Raw genomic sequence first — 14,617 nt, forward strand, 5'->3', positions numbered from 1 at the left:
CTTTGAATTAATCACAAGAAAACATCATACACTCCAATAACAAAACCTACAAATAATGAACCAAATAACAAACATACCATGTTTATGGAAGAGGAAAGATACAGACAAGATTCTAGGGCTCTCTTAAAGGGCTCCTCAAGGGCTTTTGAGGCACTAAAGAGAATGAACAATCTTGGGCAATCAAAAGTACTAATACGTCATGAAAAGTGCTGCCAACTAAAGACGGAATCTTTTACCGTTGAGGAAAATATCCAAATCCAGATGATTAATTGTATCAGAACTGAAGAACAAAATAAAGTTGAACAAAAATGCAAGCAACATAACAATTCTAGTAAGTAATAGTAACACATTAAAGAGCCGCACACGGATACTCTTTGTTAAAATTGCAAAATGTTATCAAGACCCAAATCCTTTTCAGGATTATAACAAATTTCTACACACATAACTATAAATTTCAAGAAAAATTAAATCTTTAGAACTACCCTAAAGCGTTATAACATAAAGGAAAAGCCAGCAAATGGAACAATCAGCTAAATTGCTGCTAAAACCACAATATATAGCCAAGAAAAAACAAGCAAAAAACGCTAATAACAAAAAAAAAAAAAAAAAGTTCATGCAAAACCCAAATAAGATACAAGAAAAAATCGCACTTCACCATTTACAATCGTGTGAGAAAAACACTAAATTACACACCTTTGGGAAAAATCGAAGCATTCAAGGTTGTGCGGTGACTGAACATTAAGGGAATTGAATTCCTGAACTCCTGAAGCTTGGAGTCGACGAGTTGTGTATACGCGTAAAATTAGTCTTATTTCTTAGGGAGAAATTTTGTAAGGCGGGCTTCGCCTAATTCCTTTATGGGCCACTAAATCGGGCTTTCAGAAGCCCAGTTAAGGATACATGAGCTCAATAACTAATTTCCATATATGTACGTCGGGTTGTGATCAACGTTGAACCCTTCTTAAAAATCGAACTAGAGATCAAATTAGAGTCCTCTATTTTCTTAATCTTGTGGTAAGGATAAATTTACAATTAATTTAATATTTTATTTAATAAAAACTTTTTTTTAATTTTTTTTATTTAATAAAAACTTGTTGGAGTAAATAATGAACTATATTAACTAAATAATGAACTAAATGAACATATGTTATACAATAATTTTGACATGTTATTGAAATACATTAATGATGCAACAAATTTTAGTGTTAAAACGTTAAACGGTAGTAATGAACTATATTCAATAAATAATGAACCAAATGAATGTTAGTAATGAAGTAAATATGACATTTTATTGAAATACTATATTAACTGTGTTAAACGTCAAGCAATAGTAATGAACTTATTACTTCATTCAGTCATACTATTACTTCATTCCATTAGTTTATTACTCCCTCCGCCCCGGCTAAGATGACACATTCCTTAGCCGACACGAGATTTTAGGAGTATTGGTTAAAATGTTTAATTGGAGAGAGAAAAAGTGGGTGTAAGTATTAAAGTAGAGAGATAAAAAAAGATGGATATTTTAATAGGAGTGAGAAAAAGTGGTTGAGTGTATTAATTGGAGAGAGAAAGGTTCCAAAAAAGGAAATGAGTCATCTTTGTTGGAACAAACTAAAAAGGAAAACGTGTCATCTTAAGTGGGACGGAGGGAGTACTTCATAATGTGTTATGACAAAATTATAACTTCATCAACATTGACAAACATCATAATAAAGCATAAATACTCCATTTTGAAAACACTTCACACAGTCTAGTCGCTTTAAATTTTGTAAAAAAGGTTCAAATTCAAAGTGGAATGAAGTAATAATCTATTGGAATGATGTAATTAATTATGGAATGAAGTAATAAATCTACTGGATGAAGTAATAAACTATAAATGTAATTTGACAAAAATACCATCGGTTGAAGTAATTTGGCTACCTAATGAATGCAAAAATTTTCACTACATCATCTCATCGCATCGCATCCGTTAAAAACTAGATCTAAGGGCCCTAATTTGATCTCTACTTCAGTCTTTAAGACTAAACTTGTGAATAACGGGACTCTATGTCCATCAGTCCATGTACAGACCAGATTCATGCATAAATCACATGATTCAACAGAAATGATCCCCTACTGTGTACAATAGGGGTTGTGCTTCAAAACATATTAGTTTGTGAATGAAACGCAGATAAGCTTTCTTTTATTTTATTTTTTTTTTCTTTTTCTTTTTATTAACTTGTGTGTGTAGAAATGGCAGCAGGTGCTGCGCATAGCAGATGATCTATTTCTCATGATTCAACTATACAGTTGAAATTTACCATTTTGTAGGTCAAACTGCCAGAAAATAAACTAGGAATCAGGAAGATAATGAAGATTAACGAATCCATTCATTATTGAATGCTAGCAGATTCTAAATTCGAATGATCAAGGCAACTATTTTGTGTGTTTTTTTCAGTTAAGATTCGGAAATTTAGTGATAAAATAATAAGTGTATTATATATTAAATTTAAAAGTTATTAAATCAATTAAAAAGGGTAACAATGTTAATTATTATAGTATTTATGGTAGTTAAAATTAATTAAGTAATACTCGCACAATATTAAATTCACATAATTTTTCTCGATTTAAATTATTTTTCTATGAAACTATATCCAATTAAAAATAATTTTTAAGAATTTAAATGAAATTCTAATTGCATCTATTCGGATGGTGATCGGATAATGAAATTGGATAAGTTTTATCTGAATTTTAGTAGTATATTTTAATAAGCACTTTAATATCATATTGATGTGTAATTTTTCGAACTTTACATTACTGAATTAATAACACACAAATATATCAAAAAGCTCTAAAATTACAACCTTTCTGCAAGAGTACAAATGTAGTTGTAGTAAAAGAGTGTCGAACCACAGTGAGGCGTATGATTATTTAACAAGGTTTGACAAGATTAATAAACTAAATTTAAAAAACTAAAGTACGAAAATAGAGAAACTCAAGAGATAAAGAACATTGCTCCTAACAACATTCGGATGAATTACTATTGTATTGATTCTATATTCAAGTTCATAAGCTATTGAGAACGATGTATCAATTTTACACTCTAAAAGTACTGAACATACTTAAAGAATTATAGTACTAGTGCTAGCTGAACACATAGCCAAAAGTACCTACTCATTAGACAATTATTCCCGCGGAAGCGCAGTAAATACTAGACTAACTTCTCAAAACCAACAAATATTATGGTTAGCTAAAACACTTAACACATAACATCTTCTCATCAAACTAAACTCTCACGGAAACGTAGTAAGTATCAATGAAGAATTTTTTACATAAATATTCACTTATGCATTTATCTCTGAACAAGGTAAAATTCATAAGTTTTTCATCTATGTTGTCATCCAAATTCCAAGTTAAAGAGACATTAGAAAGAGGCAAATAACATACTACATTAGATGCATCAAAACATAGCATATATAAAATGCAAACTATAGACGAAAACCAAAGCGAATGATTAAATATAGAATCTCTACAATCAATTCATTCTACTAGTGTTAGGAGCAATGAGAACAAACTAGCCACACATGCTAAAGAAGAAAAACCTTAAGATTAATGGTATTCTCCGATAGTCGATGATAGACGGTCTCCGAGATGATGAAGATTGGATGACGGATCCTCCTCCCTTCTTCTTCCTTCTTTTCTCTCTCTAGTTTCCCGTCCAAAAACCGTCTGGAATATATCAATCACCCCCAAAAACTGCCTCAAAACTATTTTAAAACGGAACTCAGCAGTTACTGCGTCATCGTACCCGGCCGCGTGAATTATTAGGCATGAAAGCCCGACTGGGTGGCTCATTTTGAGCATATTCTGGACTCGCGACGCAGACTGACCAGTCTGTCAAATTGGACAGTCTGTCAATGACCGTGTTCTTCATCCAAGCTTCATTCCATGTCTCGTTTCACCATCCATTTCGCTTCCTATATTATAAAACATATTTTTGCAAGCATCAAACCATACAAATCATGTAAAGTTATGGGAATAAAAATGTAACATGACAATATTATTGTGTTGATACACACGTGTAATTGTGTTGACAAACTCATAAAATTTCTATATTTAAATAGATGGATGATTCTACCCATTTGTTGATATTTTATGTGCTATAAATTAATATCCGATAGCTTTAATATTGTCCATTTATTTTAAGATCTATAAAATGCTATTTACACTTTAACATTACCCAAGACCTTAATGTAATATTCTCAGATTCTGCTTTTGTTTTAATCAACTCCTACATATATAAAGGTGATGTTAACGTGAAAATTCATATATAAAGGTGAGGTTACTGTAGAAACTCATTTTTCAGTTACCTATTTTCCACTTCTGTTGGCACATTTCATCAAATTTCACTTCAATAGTCTATTGACTCTATTCACACTACAGAACAGGACTTGTGTATAAGTAACACGTAACTACATATGTATGTTTGAATCATGTTCAAACGCAAATCTAACGTCCTTAAATTGCAAAAACGTATAAATCACACACTTGAACATTTACATGAACCACTAGTCTTATTCAGTCCTGACTATTCCTTCAGCTGAAAACGACTGCACATCTAATGAGTCCGAGCATGGCCATCCAAGTATGCCATAGCGACTGCAGCATGAAGAGACGCACCCACAGAGAGAGCACCCTCGTCTAATATGAAGTGGGGCGAGTGCAACCCTTTGATTGACCGCATGCTTTCGTTTCTCACTCCAATCATGAAGAAACCGTCACCGAACCGCCGGTTCCGGACGGTTCCGAACCGCCGGTTAACCGGCGGTTTCACGGTTCCGGCGACGTTTTCGAGGCGGCCAGCTATCGGTAGGATGGTCGGCTTTTTCAGGCGGTTTTGCAGGCGGTTTTTTACCAAAACCGCCGGTTAACCGTGAAAACCGGCGGTTAACCGCCAAACCGGCGGTTTTCGGTTTTGGCGCGGAACACAAGGCTGACACGTTGCAGCTTCGATGGGATGTTTGAGTGCAGGTGGTCAGACGGTTTGTTGACCAAACCGGCGGTTTCGGGTGTAAAACCGGCGGTTAACCGGCGGTTCCGGCGGTTAACCGGCGGTTCCGGCGGTTTTTGACCGTTTTAATTTTTTTTTTTTTTTTTTTTTTTTAAATTCGAATTTTGAATTCAATTTCAGATTTCCCCCCAAATTTTTATCTATAAATACCCCCCTCTATCCTCACTTACATTTACCCCACTCTTGTGTTAATAAGAGTTTCTCTCTTCAATCTCCCAATTCTCTCTCTTTGTCTCCCATTTCTCATTGTGCTATTTGTGCTTTCATTTGAATTATTCAAGTGCTACTCTTATATTACGCATTGTTATACTTGATCTATAGTTCTATAAGTTGTCTTTCTCAATTGCTAAAACAAAAAAAAAATTATAAGTCCATATTTCTACTATAATTCCATAAACTATCAAGATGTCTTCATCCCGAGAAGGTCGTATTGATAAGGGAAAAGGAAAGTCCAAGAGGCCAAGTCGAAAATCCGTTATTGATGAGATTTCTCAAAGGAACATGGATATGTGGCAGGTTAATATTTATTATCTACTAATATTATTAATTATGAATTACATTACATTATTGTTCATAATGTTATTTGATACTTTCGCTACAAATATTATTTTGTAGAATCGAGAAGAGCAAGATATGGCCAATGCTATTGCTCTCTCCCGCTCTCAATCCCAAGGCGGACGTGGATATGGAGGCGATGCTTATGTTGGTAGTGGTAGTGGTGCTCCCGGTCCCGGTGCCTATTCTCAACAAATTCCAACCCCGGTGAATCTTGATGACGACGATGATGACGAGGAGGAAGAGGAAGAGGAGGAGGCGGAAGAGGAACAACAACAAGAAATGCCACCCCCACCCCCACCACCAAGGAGTCGTCGTGGTCGTGGTCGTGGTCGTGGACATCCTCCTCCTCAACCTCCTAAACCAGTTGAAAGGACTTTAACCTCAGATATCATGGTCAAACATTTCAAGAAGGTACGAGATAGTACCGATCCGAACACTTTTAATGTGTATTGCAACTATTGTGAAAACGTATACACATTACGAAAGAGTGGAGGATATGGTACATTTACCCGTCACATGGAGAAAGCGCATCCGGTCGAGTTTGGTATCGCTCCAACCCAAACTCAACTCAACTTTCAACATGGAGGCGGGACCGGGAGTGGGACGGGTTCATCCCAAACATCAGGTATGTGTAGCAATACTCTTTTAAAATATGATCATAAAAATGCTCTTAATGTGATGTCTAGATTTGCTGTGATGAAACATTTTCCATTCAATGCTTTTGATAACGATGCTTTTGAGTCGAGTATGCGACAAGTTTATAATGCCGCTGCAAGAAAATTGAGTCGAACTTCTATGACTCGAGCTGTTGTTAGACAATGCATGGAAAAGAAGGTGCAATTAGGTACGTTTATTGTTAACTTGGGTCATAAAGTTTCGATTTGCTCTGATGTGTGGACTGATTGTTTTTGCAAAAATTCATATATGGGCATTACTGTGCATTTCGTTGATCATAGTTGGACTTTGAACAAACGTTTGATTGCATTTCGGGAATTTCCCGCACCACACACTGCACAAGCAATTGCTCAATTGATCATTCAAGTTTTGAATGAATTTCAATTGATCAATAAAATTTTTTCTGTTGGTTTTGATAATGCAAGTGCTAACACTGCTAGTATAGATGATCTCATCAGTGCATGTTCTCCTGTTATTGATGGCAAATATTTTCATGTGCGATGTATTGCTCATATTTTGAATTTGTGTGTTCAAGATGCGATCGATTTGTGGCAAAAGTATGTTGATCCTATTAGAACTGCTGTTAAATTGATTCATAACAAAGCTCCTATTGGTAGAGCTTGGAAGAAATATTGTCATAGCAAGCAGTGCAGGTACACCAATTTTCGTTTGGATGTTTCAACTCGTTGGAACTCGACGTACGATATGTTGGAGTCGACTTTGAACCACATTGAGTATTTATGTGATTTTTTTAGAACTTGCCCGCATGTTCCTTCTGATTTGCTTTTGATACCCTCTTGTTGGGACCACAGCATGGATTTGTTTCGATTATTCCAAGCTTTCAAAAATGCCACTGTTGAGTTATCCGGTGTTTATTATCCTACTTCTGTGCGTGTTTTGGAGCATTGCATGTATGTGGCAATTGGTTTTAAGACATGTGTGAAAAATACTCAATTCATTGAGTTGAAGGCTATTTTGTTTTATATGGTTGAAAAATGGTTGAAATATTTTGCGCGTATTCCAAATGTGTTCTTGATTGCAAAATGCTTGGATCCAAAGTGGAAGTTGCATGGTGTGCATAAAATTTTAGACATGTATTATGGTTGTTTGCACGATTTGGATTTTTCTCAACTTCGCGAAATGGGCTTGACAAGAGGAGAAAGCTTCGAACTAAATCTTCCGAATGTTGAAGAAATCAAACTAAGGTTAGATAGTGCGCTTCGTGCTCTCTTCGGGGAATATGAAATGCGATATAACACCATTCACCAGGTACGTGCTCCTCCTAGTCCTTCGACATTTGATTTTGGTGGCGGGAATTATAGCAATGTCATGATTGATCCCGATGTAGTATCACAATTGCAAGATCTATACGGTGCTACAACCAATAGGACTAGAGCTACTAGTGAGTTAGATATATATTTGGAATCGCGCTCTATTTTTCAAAATCCAGGTCCCCCTACTCAACAAATTGACGTCCTTGATTGGTGGGGAACACATGACAAAGAGTTTCCGATACTTTCGATAATGGCTAAGGAGATTTTCGCCGTTCCCGCTTCCACCGTCGCCGTGGAGCAAGCTTTTAGTGTCGGCGGTTGTGTCCTAGACGACAAAAGGAGCAATCTCTCCGCCAAAAACATGGAAGCCACTATGTTACTTGATGATTGGGCAAAGGCGGACATGAGAGCACAAGAGCCGGATTTCGACTTTCGTGTAGAGAGTGATGGTGAAGAGTTTTCCACCGATGACGAGGTCGGAAGCGAAGGCGCTCAACAATATCAATGACGGGGGGGCGGTGAACAGCGAGCACGGCCGGCCAAAAAGGTAAGCAAGGTAAGAGAACTACGTGGGCTTTGATTCCTCAATAAAATTGTGGATACGTAGGCAACTCAACTTAAATTTGAAAAGTTTAACTTTGAAAGTTTAAGTTGAGTTCAAGCCCTTTTCAATTTTTTCCTTTTTCCCCCCATTTCATGGTTTTTTTTATTTATGTTCCGACGACACTTGTAAATTATATCACATTGTTGTATTATTGTAATGTATTGACAATTGTATTATTGTAATGTATTGACAATTGTATTATTGTAATGTATTGTTGTTCGTTACAAGTTACAACTCAAATTCAATAAAATTGATATGATTTTCACCTTATTCGTCTTATTTCAATTTAAATTATCCATTGCCTTGTTCCAATTTATTGTATAAATCCAAAATTCCAAATTATATAAGCAAAAAAAAAAAAAACCGTTGGAACCGCCAAAACCGAACCGGAACCGTGAGAACCGTACGAAAACCGGCGGTTCGGAACCGGAACCGGAACCGCCGGTTTTTGAACATTTACATGAACCACTAGTCTTATTCAGTCCTGACTATTCCTTCAGCTGAAAACGACTGCACATCTAATGAGTCCGAGCATGGCCATCCAAGTATGCCATAGCGACTGCAGCATGAAGAGACGCACCCACAGAGAGAGCACCCTCGTCTAATATGAAGTGGGGCGAGTGCAACCCTTTGATTGACCGCATGCTTTCGTTTCTCACTCCAATCATGAAGAATGCTGCAGGTATCTTCTCTGCATAGAAGCTGAAGTCCTCGGCTCCCATTATCATCGGTTTGAGCTGCACACCGTGCTCCCCGAGCAAGCTCTCTCCGACCCTTTTAGCATGCTCGTACATAACAGGATCATTGATGGTTGCAGGGTACGGTATCAGCTTCTCCTCCATGAAATCAACCACAGCACTACATTGATGGACTGCTGCTTGAGCTTCTATCACCTGTTAGTCACAAAACCGGGAACACCATTTTAAGCACGAATCTACCAAAATCTCTCTCGCTCGCTTTATATCTCAAGAGAAAATACCTCTTTAATCCTTTGCTTAAGGTACGAATGGCTTTTAGGATCTAAGAACCGGAAAGTTCCACCAAACTCAATGGTCTCAGGTATAACATTAAATGCTGAGCCGCCTCGTACATATCCAATCGAGACTACCTAAATCAAAGTTATGGCACTACATTACAAATTTCGCACAGCAAATATGCTTCAAAATGCTTAGCAAAGGCCAAAGAGGCATTACTCTTGGCTCAAGAGGATCAGTCTCCCGCGAAACAATATGTTGGAGTGCAAGAACCACCATAGAAAGAGCAAGAATCGGATCTCTAGTGTTATGGGGACTTGCTGCGTGCCCACCTTTCCCACGAATGACAACAGAAAACCGGCCTGAGCCAGCAAGCATCGGACCAGGTTTGGAGCTGACAGCACCAGTTGGCAAACTAGGATCAACGTGTAAGCCAAAAATGGCTTCGACTCCGTCTAAAGCTCCTTGCTCTATCATATGGTACGCACCAGCATGACCTTCTTCCCCAGGTTGAAAAACAAGTTTAATGGTGCCCTTTAACACATACAAATGTTCCCAAATTAAAACCACCCTGAAACAAACAACACAACAATGCCAATAATATTGATTTACCTTCAATTTACGGTGGTTTTTCTGCAACAATTTAGCTGCTCCGAGCAGCATTGTGACATGAGCATCGTGACCACAAGCGTGCATTTTGCCATCAATTTTGCTCTTGTGCTCCCATTCCACTAATTCCTACTCGTAGAGATTGTGAATCAATATCATACGCCTAAATTTGCAAGGGTTGCACATTGAATCCAAATTATTTCCGATTAGGTTTCCAATTCAACAAGTTAACGGAGTTTCCAATACTCTGATTAGTTTAAATTTTGATGTTGAGAACGAGCAATGACCAAACGATCAAAAATCAAATCAATCAACGATTTTTTATAAATTTATTAATACAATTATCATCACCAAATGTGTAGTTAGAAAGAGACCTGAATAGGAAGGGCGTCCATGTCAGCTCTAAGAGCGAAGCAGGGGCTAGCACCGGAGCCAATAGTGGCGACGACGCCGGTTTCAGCGAGAGGCCACTCATAGCGAATACCTAGCGAGTCGAGCTCAGTTCGAATGAGTTGACTCGTTCGGTTCTCTTGGAATGCGAGTTCCGGATACTCGTGGAGTCTCCGCCTGACCGATTTCAACCACGCGAAGAACTCCGCATCCCTCGCCGATTCTAACAGCTCACGAGTTAGCGACTCAGTTCCCACAGCCCAAACTCCACCACAGCAGATCGAGACAAGGCCTAAGAGAGCCAAGGAAATCAACCACCTCATTTCCGAATAAAAAAGCTTCTATCTCAACACCATCCACCTCTCATTCTCATGCTCCACTCCTCGTCCACCTCTCACAATCAAATAAAATAATATTATAATACCATACAATTTTAACAATCAAATAAAATAATATTATAATACCATCCTCTCCGCATGCCTAGTGGGAGTATTAGTTTCTAGGTTTATATGTTTAGATCCCTAAATTAGAATTTTATTGGATAATGAAAAATCACATGGTAGATTATTAATTGTCTATAGTGTATGAGTATTTTTCTTTATTTTTTGTTTCTAATTGGTTGGATTGTTCGGTTTGAATATTGTTATTTTTTGGATATTTTTAGATTGTATTTTGTTGTGTGTTGATTTCTAATTTTAGGTACTAATTTATTGAATTTTGGATATTGGATTTTGTTAGGTGTTGAATTTTTAAAATTGTATGGTATTTGAGTATTCAACTTTTAGGTTTTAGATAATGAATAATGAATGTTGTTATTTGTTTTTAGGTATTGAATTGTAATACGTTTAGGCATTGACTTCTTATTTTTTTTCAAGTATTAAACTGCTTAAATTTTTATTTGAATCAATATGAATTAATTTTGGATTTGGAATATGTTGTTTCAATGAATTAATTTAATTTCATCTTAAATATTTAAAGAGAAATTATAATTTTTAAATTAAAGCATAATATTAAGAGTGAACTATGAAAATGATCCATATACTTTGTTGTTTGCACATTTCTTAGACTTTTAAATAGTATCTTTGTAGATTTTTGGACTTTGAGGTAATCACATTTTTGTCATTTTTTCCTTTTTTAAAAATATTTTTCTGACCTAAATGCCCTCCAATTTACGAAGGACATTTATTTTCTTCTTTAAGGCACTTGCAATAGCGCTGAAATACTTGCCCTAAGCGATCGACATGTTTATCGGCGCTGTTGTTGAGAGTTGGACGATAAAACCACTGAGGTGCCCGCTCTTGGGATAGGGCGCGATGATCGGCTAGGGTGCCGGCTTGGCCCTCAATTGGTGCTATTGCAAGGCATTCTGCCCACGGAAGCTGCCCTTAAAATGTTTTTAACAAAAATTGATCATAATTTTTACACTATATATAATCCACTTCTCGTCTCATTTCATTCACCCATTTACTCCAACCACATATTTCTTCCTCGTTTATTTCTCGTTGTACCTTTTTGGCATTTTAATATCACGAAGATTTTAATCATGTGTTTATAAATATATATTATCTGCTATTGTACTTTATTTGATAACACAATTTTTTTTAAAAAGAATGGTGGTGAAATAAGTGAGGGCGGATTTTGGAGCGCTATTACGGGTGATAGAGTTCGAAAATAAAAATACTGGCGTGGCAGGAATAAAATGAGGTTGAACTGATTTTTAAGAGGGGTTTATATGTCACTAATGCTAATGGCCTAAACCCCGTACATTTTGTCTATCTCACTTATTTTTCCAAAACGAGTACATAAATAAAGTGGAGGAAGTATTTGCTAACCAATTTTGTTATTTAAAATTATTAAAGATAGAAAAATCGATGTGGTATTTTTATATTTAATATTCTATATAATTCATAAATGTACGTATATTTTAATATTTTAGGATTGAGGGTATATAACTGAAATGTATTTTTTCAAATATTAAATTCGTGTTAATCATTGCACAAATACTTGATAAAACTACAGCTATAAGTATGGCGTGTTCAGAATAAATTAGAGTAAACAGATTAAATAATAAAGTAGGCTTAGTTAAAAATTATATATTTTAATAAACATCTTAAGACTAACTAAAGATAAATATGATGTCATGAGGCAAATGAATATATTAATATGCATAATATATTTCGAAGAATCAGTTTAGAATTAATTCAAGATTTATACTTATCTTCACACCTTGGAAGCACTCGTAAATTGACCTGAATCACTTAAAAAAACTGTGACAGCTTTTTTATTTATATTGACCGACGCCCACCCATAATTATTGGGCTTCATATTTTTATATGTTAACTGACGAAATAGTAGTGTAATACTTTATGAATTGCGAGGCCGGTAGGTTGGGGTAATAAAACAAAACTGAGTGGTAGGTTAAAACGTCCGAATCTTATATTAGTATAGTATATTACTGATCATTCATGTCTTAGGTACCAATTTCAAAATATATAGGAGTCTAGTACATGTTATTACTATATGATAGTACTCCTTATTAAGTTAATCATAGTGGAAGAACTAGTTCTGTTTTGGATTATTACTTAATTATATGCTATTTACTATATTGGCCGGCCTGCGTCCATATAATATACGTTAACTTCAAAGTAAAACGGGAAAGTCTGATTGTGAATTAAGTAGTTGTGCGTAGTCTCTCTCTCCCTCTCTCATTATAAGATCATCTCTAGTGACGTCCTTCCCACTAGAACTTCCCAAAAATATTTCCTGCCACGTCATCACTAGGACTTTCCATTCCACTGCCACATCACTAGAACTTCCCGCAATAAATTAATAAATTCACAATTATTCAATTTACGGAATTAAAATTTACGGAATTAAAATGTCGACACAGAATAGGGAAAATTTGAATACTTCATTAAAAAAAAATTACATAATACTTAAAAAAAATATAATTAAGTTAAAAATTACATAATCATAAAAAATCGAGAATTACAACACTCGGCTCTCACTCCTCCTCGTCCTCGTCCCCGTCGCCCGTGCCGCTGCCGCCTCCGACGTCCCCGCCCCCAATCTCGACGCCATAATCATCAATGGGTGGCATTCCTAAATCGCGCCGACATGCGTCGATCACATCCTTGCACATCCTTTTGTACGCAGGATCGTGCATGCTAAACCACCTATGCATGTTCTGACTCAGGGTCTTCGTTAGCTGCGCGCGGGCGAGACGGTCCAGTTCACCTGGGGCCTCCGATTCGACTTCGAAGGACCCGCTGCGGCTGCCGCTTCCCCTCGCCATCCGCTGCGCAGCCTTTTTGCCCCATCGGGCGACGACGACGGCGAGAGTCTGATCGTGGTAGCGGGGACACTTCCTCGGCTTCGGGGAGCTCGTGCGAACCGGCACTGCTGCTGTACTCACCGGAAGAGTTGATCTTCGTCCGCTTCCAGCCCGAGTCGACACCCGCACAAAACTTTTGCAAACTCCTGACCACGAGAAAGGCCTCCCATTGGTCAAACTCTTTGTACTTCAATTCTTTGTCAGGGTACTGGGACAAGGCCCGGTTCTTCACATCCTCCTCAGACATGCCGCTGGTTGCCATGCGCAGGTTGTTTTGGTAGAGGCCGACAAAACAACTGAGCTTAGGCCTCAACCGATCCCACTGTTTCCGGCATTGCTCGGGAGTGCGAGGCTTCGCCCCAGCCGGTTTGAGTGTGAGGTAGGCCTCACTAATGCGATGCCACAATCGGTCAATATACTGGTTCGCCCCGACATAGGGATCCTCGACTACACCGACCCAGGCCTTCGCAAGCGCGACATTTTCCCACACGGTACAGATCGACCTCTTCCCACACTCCTCCTCACCCCCCTCCTCCTCTGCCCCCGTTTGCGAGGAAGAGCTCGGGGCTTTGCCCTTAACCCTATCCCCGCCCCTGGCCTTGCCCTTGCCTTTGCCCCTGCCCCTTGCAGCAGGCTCCGCCTCATCGGGACTCTCACGGATCGGCGATAGCCCTAACTCCTGCCCCAACTCCTCAAAAGAGAAAGTCTCGATGCCGGCGTACTGAGTCTACGGAACAGTACTAGGGGAATCATCGGACAACAAATCTATATATAGGCGATAGACAGATTCCCTAGGTGTCTGAGGGCTCCTGTGCTGCATCGTCCCACCCATTCCCGCCATATTTGGCGTCATACTCCCCATTCCTGAGGTCCCGGGCATCGTCTCACCCACCCCCGCCATATTTGGCGTCATACCGCCCATCCCCGCTGCCCCGGGCATCATCCCACCCATCTGACTCATCCAATTGTACATATTGTAGAACATTTGAGGAGTAATCCCCGCCATCCCTGCCATTTGGGGATTCATCCCCACATTAAAGTTTTCCTCCGTTCCGGCGGGAAACGTGGGTGTGTTTCCTCCGCTCGTGGTGGGGGAGTTCCTATTGTACTCCATTTATAGTAGAAATGAAACTTGTAGATTAGAGAGAG

At 38.1% G+C, this 14,617-nt stretch overlaps 2 protein-coding genes across 2 annotated transcripts in view; both read right to left on the reverse strand.

The window, feature by feature from the left end:
* The window catches only part of LOC125217870 (UPF0496 protein At3g19330-like), a 3,900-nt gene extending 3,096 nt beyond the window's left edge, over positions 1 to 804 (reverse strand). The window contains exon 1 of the mRNA XM_048119436.1: positions 694 to 804. The gene's annotated coding sequence lies outside the window, so the exon portion shown is untranslated. The remainder of the gene's footprint in view (positions 1 to 693) is intronic.
* Positions 805 to 4,350: 3,546 nt separating this feature from the next.
* On the reverse strand, positions 4,351 to 10,520 carry LOC125217894 (IAA-amino acid hydrolase ILR1-like 3). The gene is made up of 6 exons (XM_048119465.1): positions 10,119 to 10,520; positions 9,748 to 9,873; positions 9,355 to 9,669; positions 9,141 to 9,269; positions 8,789 to 9,054; positions 4,351 to 4,706 (listed from the first exon to the last, which is right to left on the reverse strand). Exons 1-6 carry the CDS (start codon positions 10,455 to 10,457, stop codon positions 4,598 to 4,600), a joined length of 1,284 nt encoding a protein of 427 aa, XP_047975422.1. The 5' UTR covers positions 10,458 to 10,520; the 3' UTR covers positions 4,351 to 4,597.
* Positions 10,521 to 14,617: the final 4,097 nt, after the last annotated feature.

Source organism: Salvia hispanica, chromosome 4 (genome assembly GCF_023119035.1).
Source record: "Salvia hispanica cultivar TCC Black 2014 chromosome 4, UniMelb_Shisp_WGS_1.0, whole genome shotgun sequence".
Classification (NCBI taxonomy): Eukaryota; Viridiplantae; Streptophyta; class Magnoliopsida; order Lamiales; family Lamiaceae; genus Salvia; species Salvia hispanica.